Here is a 6,726-nt window from a genome sequence, read left to right on the forward strand (position 1 = left end):
TGAGCTTTGATAGTTCACCTATAATTTGTCTTAGAAAAATGTAATAGATAGGCATGGGGTAAAGGTAACTCGGATAAACTACGGAAATATACTATAATCAAACACCCTCATCTAGCCACACTCAACACGAAAAATGAGATGTACAGTACTTGTCCACATCGACGGAAGTACTTACTGATCAACTACAAACCGGAACCACTTCAACAAGCAACAACACACAACAAACCAGACTCGTGTAACACACAGTCCTGACGATGGCTGAAAATGCCTGAAACACCGATGTAGACTGACTCCAACATTGTGGGAAATATCAAAATAATAATTCGCTCCATTGCTACATGTCGAGCACTTTTCGTACCATATTTGTATCCAACACGATTCAATATATATATATATATATATATATATATATATATATATATATATATATATATATATATTAATTGACTCCGACAGGACTACAGGAGACAATAGCAAATAAATATAAATTATAATAAAGTTAAATAGATATAAAAATTCAACCATCGGGATTAAACCTGTTTTTAAAAAAAATATCTTAATTATTCGTTTATCAGCCTCCGCTGATCACCAAAAAAGACTGTGGAATCTCTGTGACCTGTGACCTCTTCGACATAAATTAATTAAGCATCAATCACAACACTGACTCGTGTGACACTCCTGGGACTTCTTCTTTATGTGTCGGCGTCTGGTTCTCTCCACCCACGTTGCTCTCGTCGGGTTTTGCTTGTACCTGGTTCTCTCCACCCACGTTGCTCTCGTCGGGTTTTGCTTGCACGACAACTCCCCGCTCTATAGAAGATCTCAGTGGCAAAGTTTCTGTCAGATATAGAATGATTGGTTTAGAAAATATTTTTAAAAAATAAAGAATAAAAAAAGAATAAATAAATTGAGCATTTTCATAGCGAAACATCAACTTAACATGCTCAAATCGCTTTAAGAAGTAATAAACAAAACTGAATATGACAGCTTTACAAGTTAACAAAATTCCAAAACCTTCTTCAGCCAATGACCAAAAAAAAAAAAAATAAATAAAAATAATTAGAATAATAGTACATCACTAAAAACCCAGACCAAAGCGCTTTACAAGGGGTCTCAAGCTAACAACAACTCTAAACATGTTTGTGCTAGACATGACGCGGCTATGTGGTCAAGTGGTATGACACTCGCTTTCGGATCGGAATGTCCTGAGTTCAAGCCTCGCTAGGCACATAGTTGAGTCCTTGGAAAAGGCTCTTTACTCACATTCTCTAACCGTACTCAGGTGTAAAATGAGTACCTGGACGTCAACAGCGTTGTCTCTGAGTAAAGGTTGACCAAGAAAAACATATTTGAATAGTTTGAACAGCTGGGTGACAAAGAAAGAGAAGAGTAATACGAGTTTTCTGATCACCGATGTCTGGCACATACTTGGTACTTGAAGAAGAAAAGAACGAAGATGACGCCACTCAGGTCTTTGTTATTGTTTTTTTTTGCCATCCGCGTTTATGAGTAATTCTCACTAAACTGTATTAACCAGACTATAAACATTCAAGTTAAACATAGTTTGTGTGTTTGTGTGTTGGTCCGTTTTATTTCTGAATGACAATGGTGTGAGCTTCTTGGCCAAGCGCATACTATCTATAAGTCTGGACAAACCTGATGCTTAAAATGAAATTTGTGAACCTCCGTCTCAAAACGGTATTATGTCGGGATGATTCAGACCCCAAAATGTGAATTTAGAGATAGATTGATGAGAAATTGGACCTTAGAAGTTTTTGCAATGCAAGAAATGGTCTTTATAAGTACAGACTTAACGTACAGAAATTAAACCCAAGTTGGATATTTGTGGCTATGAATTCAATTTCCCTTACCGAGTGGATCCGACATAATACATTTATGTTATTTTGTAGAACAAAATGATGTTTAGCATGCTCTTAGTTTTGATCTTTAATAAATCAAATTTCGTGTCAGGATGGCGTGACATTTTGGTAAAAGCATTGAACATGATTGGTAAGGAGAGAGATGCATCTTTTACTTACCTCTCCAATTTACACTGATGATGAACATTCCTACAGAAATCATCACCAGGATGGAGATTGCGAGAACTCCACGAATCAGCAAACCCGCTGCACTGAAGTGACGTGAGTCTTGTCCACCTGGTCATCGACGACGACAACGACAACAACAACAACAATAACAATATTAACAAAAAAGAAGAAGAGGAAGAAGAAGAAGAAGAAGAAGAAGAAGAAGAAGAAGCTGAGGAATAAGTAGAAGAAGAACGAGAAGTAAAAGAATAAGAAGAATATTAATGGCAATAATAATAATAATAATAATAATAATAATAATAATAATAATAATAATAATAATAATAATAATAATAATAATAATACCATTATTATTACTGTTATTATTATTATCATTATTATTATTGCCATTAATATTCTTCTTCTTCTACTTGTAATAATAATAATAATAATAATAATAATAATAATAATAATAATAATAATAATAATAATAATAATAATAATAATAATAATAATAATAATAATAATAATAATAATAATAATAATAATAATACCATTATTATTACTGTTATTATTATTATCATTATTATTATTGCCATTAATATTCTTCTTCTTCTACTTGTTCTTCAGATTCTTCTTCTTCTTCTTCTTCTTCTTCTTCTTCTTCTTCTTCTTCTTCTTCTTCTTCTTCTTCTTCTTCTTCTTCTTCTTCTTCCTCTTCTTCTTACTACTTTTATTATTATTATTATTATTATTATTATTATTATTATTATTATTATTGTTATCATCATTATTATTGTTATTATTATTATTATTATTATTATTATTATTATTATTATTATTATTATTATTATTATTATTATTATTATTATTATTATTATGATGATAATGATGATGATGATGATGATGATGATGATGATGATGATGACGCTGATGTTGATGACGAAGTCGACGACAATGATAATAAAACGATGAAGATGTTAACGATATTTTTTTGACACAAACATTCCCAAACCTGACATAGAGTTGTAGTAGAAGTCATAAACGATGGATTGACCCCACTCGTCTTTGATAATCAGCTTGTAGAAGCCATTTTTCGAAAATTCGGACAGCTGTATGGTGATTGTACCGTTCGGGAATATTCCCTCAACATACGTCAAATTGTAATCTTTCTTTTTCACTTCAAATCCATTCCGAGTCAACTGAAAGCCTTCCTGATCAAGTGCCCCAGAGACACTGATATTTATTCCTCTAGCGATTGCATCAACACTATTATACATTTGGTCCTCGTAGAAATCAGTCAGAAGGTGGAACGGGACTGAAGAGAAGGAATGAAGAAATGTGTCAGTGAATGCATGACGTAATCAGTCGGGAGGTATAATATTTAAATGACTATTGACTCTTACAGTTCTGTTTCACGCCTATTGGGCAATCTACAGTATAATTGTTATTAATGTTATTTATAAACTATTACATAGATTTTCCGCTCCTTCGATATTAAAGTCGAGCACTGTTATTTCATGATTTTTATTTTCTCATATATATATATATATATATATATATATAATATATATATATATATATATATATATATATATATATATATATATATATATATATATATGGGTAGTTTATACCACTTATAAGGGTAATTAAAATGACAATGGAAAATATATGACTATTAGTTACCTGTTCAATAATCATTCACGATGTATTTTTGAATGTGTTTTTAAAAAACCCCCCGAGTCATTCACTTTGATTTGAGGATCAGAGGGAGCAGAGCTGCATTCCAAATAGCGCACCATGAATATAAGCCATATCTGTAACTCGCTTGGCACCGTTTTTTGGCGAATATTTCAAAAATTATAAGTGAGTTTAACGTCATATACATTCATTATGCCAGCCAAGTAAAGCAGTACTATTAACAAATTTATAGCATGAAATTGCTATTTTATACACGCGGCTTATTTGTGCGGCTATGTGGTCTAGTGGTACTTGGTTCGAACCTTGCTCGGCGCATAGTTGAGTCCTTGGAGAATGCGCTTTACGCACATTATCTCACTGTACTCAGGTGTAAAATGAGTACTAGCCGTTAAAAGCATTGTCTCTGTTCGAAAAAAAATTGTAACATCGCCTAGCAGGCGTCATGTCCCGTCCTAAATGTTAAATGTTGCTGTTCACCAGGGACCCCTTGTAAAGCGCTTTGAGCACATTAGGTGGATATTGCGCTATATAAAAGGTCATTAAAAATATACAATACCCTAAATTTTACAGGAAGCCGATGAAAAGGCACAAACATCGGCATTGTATGTTCCTTTTTTCTCTCTCAGAGCAATTCTGTGGCTTGATTTTATTCTTAGAAATGGGTTCAACAGTCGTGACGTCACTTCCCTCGTAATAACGCGTAGTAACTGGCTCTAGACTATCGGAAATACTTCTCCGACGAGCGTAAAAGTGTATCCAGAGGACAAAAAATTTATAGATCTAATCATGTATTGATTTTAATACATTCTGATCACATGACCAAAAAAAAAGTTTACTTTTAGCTTTTAACTAGTAAACTGCCATGATCTAGAAAATATCGTATTTAAAAATTGGTCAGAAAATTAGTTCTTCAATTACCAATCGATTTAAATAATAATAATAATAATAATAATAATAATAATAATAATAATAATAATAATAATAATAATAATAATAATAATAATAATAATAATAATAATAATAATAATAATGATGATGATGATGATGTTGATGATGATGATGATGATGATGAGGATGATGATGATGATAATAATAATAATAATAATAATAATAATAATAATAATAATAATAATAATAATAATAATAATAATAATAATAATAATAATAATAATAATATAGACTTTATTCATCCAAAAAATGGAAATTCGTTTACAGACGTGGCATGCATAAAAATTTATAAACACAAAGTTGAGAATCTATGGCGACAATGTATACATAATATATATATATATATATATATATATATATATATATATATATATATATATATATATGCAAATATACAAACATGTAAAAATATACAACCAAGAACCAATAGCAACACCTTATATTAATTTAATAAATTGAGATAGGCCATACCTCTGGCCTTTAGTCCGAACTTGTGAGTGTATATTTAAAAGATAGTATTTGATTTAAATCACAGTTGGACGTTAAAAATTCGAACACCATGTGGCAAAAACTTTCAAACCAGGGACTTCACGGAGTCCTCCATCAAGCTCCAGGTTTGAGAGTTTTTCCAAGATGAGGGTTGTTTAAATTAATCGATAATATTGGAAGGAAGAATTTTCTGGCCAAAATTTAAAAAACAAGTTTTTCAGAGAATGGCAGTTAATTGATCAATAAACATGTTGATTAGAAACAAAAAAAAAAAAAACCCCAAACAAAACCAACAAAACAAACAAACAAACCCCCCCCCCCGAAAAAAAAACCCACCGTCCATGTTCTGGAACCGGAAACTGTACTTAATCTTCTTTCCAGATGTGTCTTTCATCTCCAGCGCATACGGACCATCTTTGACCACATCGAATATGTCCAGTAGGACGATCCCTGTTTGGAATGTCTTTGCCACATGCTTTTCCATGTGTTTTACGCTGTAAGTGTCAGTGGCTACCGTAACGTCATTTCTCGTCAGAGTGTAGCCTTTGGGGTCAGGATTTCCCGTTATGTTTATTGTTACTTTGAACCCTTGTCCAAACTTTCCATTATACGTGTGGGTTTCAGAGGAAGACTGGATAATTCGAAATGGAACTGTAAATAGATCACAAGAGATATACAAGATCTCAATAAGGGAGTTTAAAGTAAAAATCACCCGAGACATAGAAGGTTATCGGTCTTTAATGCTTAACCTCTCCTTATCAGCCATTTCCAGGATTTCCCCAAAACTTCACACCCAACAACACAAAAATAGATTTTTTATACTCAAAAACAATAGTAATAAGTTCCTTCTGATGCATAGTTTCTTTAGCAAAACATGCTCTACAACATACAACATACAACATTTTCTTTAAATTTTATGATGTACAAAGGAAATTTGAATAAGAAAAATGTTGGTTGTATCGTAAGGATTGTAACGATTTTGCTATAGTTGGTAAGGAGAGAGTCACAGTATACAATTTTCTTTTTCAGATTTATTTTGTACATCACAAACTTTGAAGAATGATCTTTGTTTAATTAATAAGAACGTAAAGTTGTTTTGTAGAGAGCTTGTTTGAGTTTTAGACAAAAAATCTGCTGGATAAGCCTTCCATTTTGGTAAAGTACTGAAATTGATCGGTAAGGAGAGAGTTAAGAAATTGTTCTCCCAAATAAAACAAAACTTTACTCAAGTACCATTATTTATTTTATTATTACTAGTGGATGAGAACCCGCAATGTTTTTGGCGAAATAAAGGTAATTAAGAACAGGCGGTCATCTATTACACTTATTATAATAATGTATTGTATTTTTAGATTTACCGGTAATTCTGTCCTTAGTGATAAAAATGTAAAATTTGCTTTATCGAACAATGTTGTTCCTCAATCCTATTTTTCAAAAGAATAGATTTTCATTACTTGATGGCATCAAGAGAGATACAAAATCACTACTACTACTACTACTACTACTACTACTACTACTACTACTACTACTACTACTACTACTACTACTACTACTACTA

General features: G+C 31.8%; 1 protein-coding gene across 2 annotated transcripts in view; it reads right to left on the reverse strand.

Annotated features, from left to right (window-relative positions):
• Nucleotides 1–453: 453 nt before the first annotated feature.
• Nucleotides 454–6,726, reverse strand: part of LOC144960573 (uncharacterized) — a 31,075-nt gene continuing 24,802 nt past the window's right edge. The window contains exons 9-12 of one of the 2 annotated variants that reach the window (XM_078893788.1): nucleotides 5,505–5,819; nucleotides 3,043–3,345; nucleotides 2,040–2,156; nucleotides 454–837 (exon numbers count right to left, since the gene is read on the reverse strand). In XM_078893788.1, coding sequence (XP_078749914.1) covers nucleotides 653–837; nucleotides 2,040–2,156; nucleotides 3,043–3,345; nucleotides 5,505–5,819 — 920 coding nt within the window. In that variant the 3' untranslated portion in view covers nucleotides 454–652. The remainder of the gene's footprint in view (nucleotides 838–2,039; nucleotides 2,157–3,042; nucleotides 3,346–5,504; nucleotides 5,820–6,726) is intronic. The other variant, XM_078893789.1, reaches the window with a different exon arrangement.

This window comes from Berghia stephanieae, chromosome 15 (assembly GCF_034508935.2).
Source record: "Berghia stephanieae isolate SIO BIC M18660-M18661 chromosome 15, UCSD_Bste_1.3, whole genome shotgun sequence".
Classification (NCBI taxonomy): domain Eukaryota; kingdom Metazoa; phylum Mollusca; class Gastropoda; order Nudibranchia; family Aeolidiidae; genus Berghia; species Berghia stephanieae.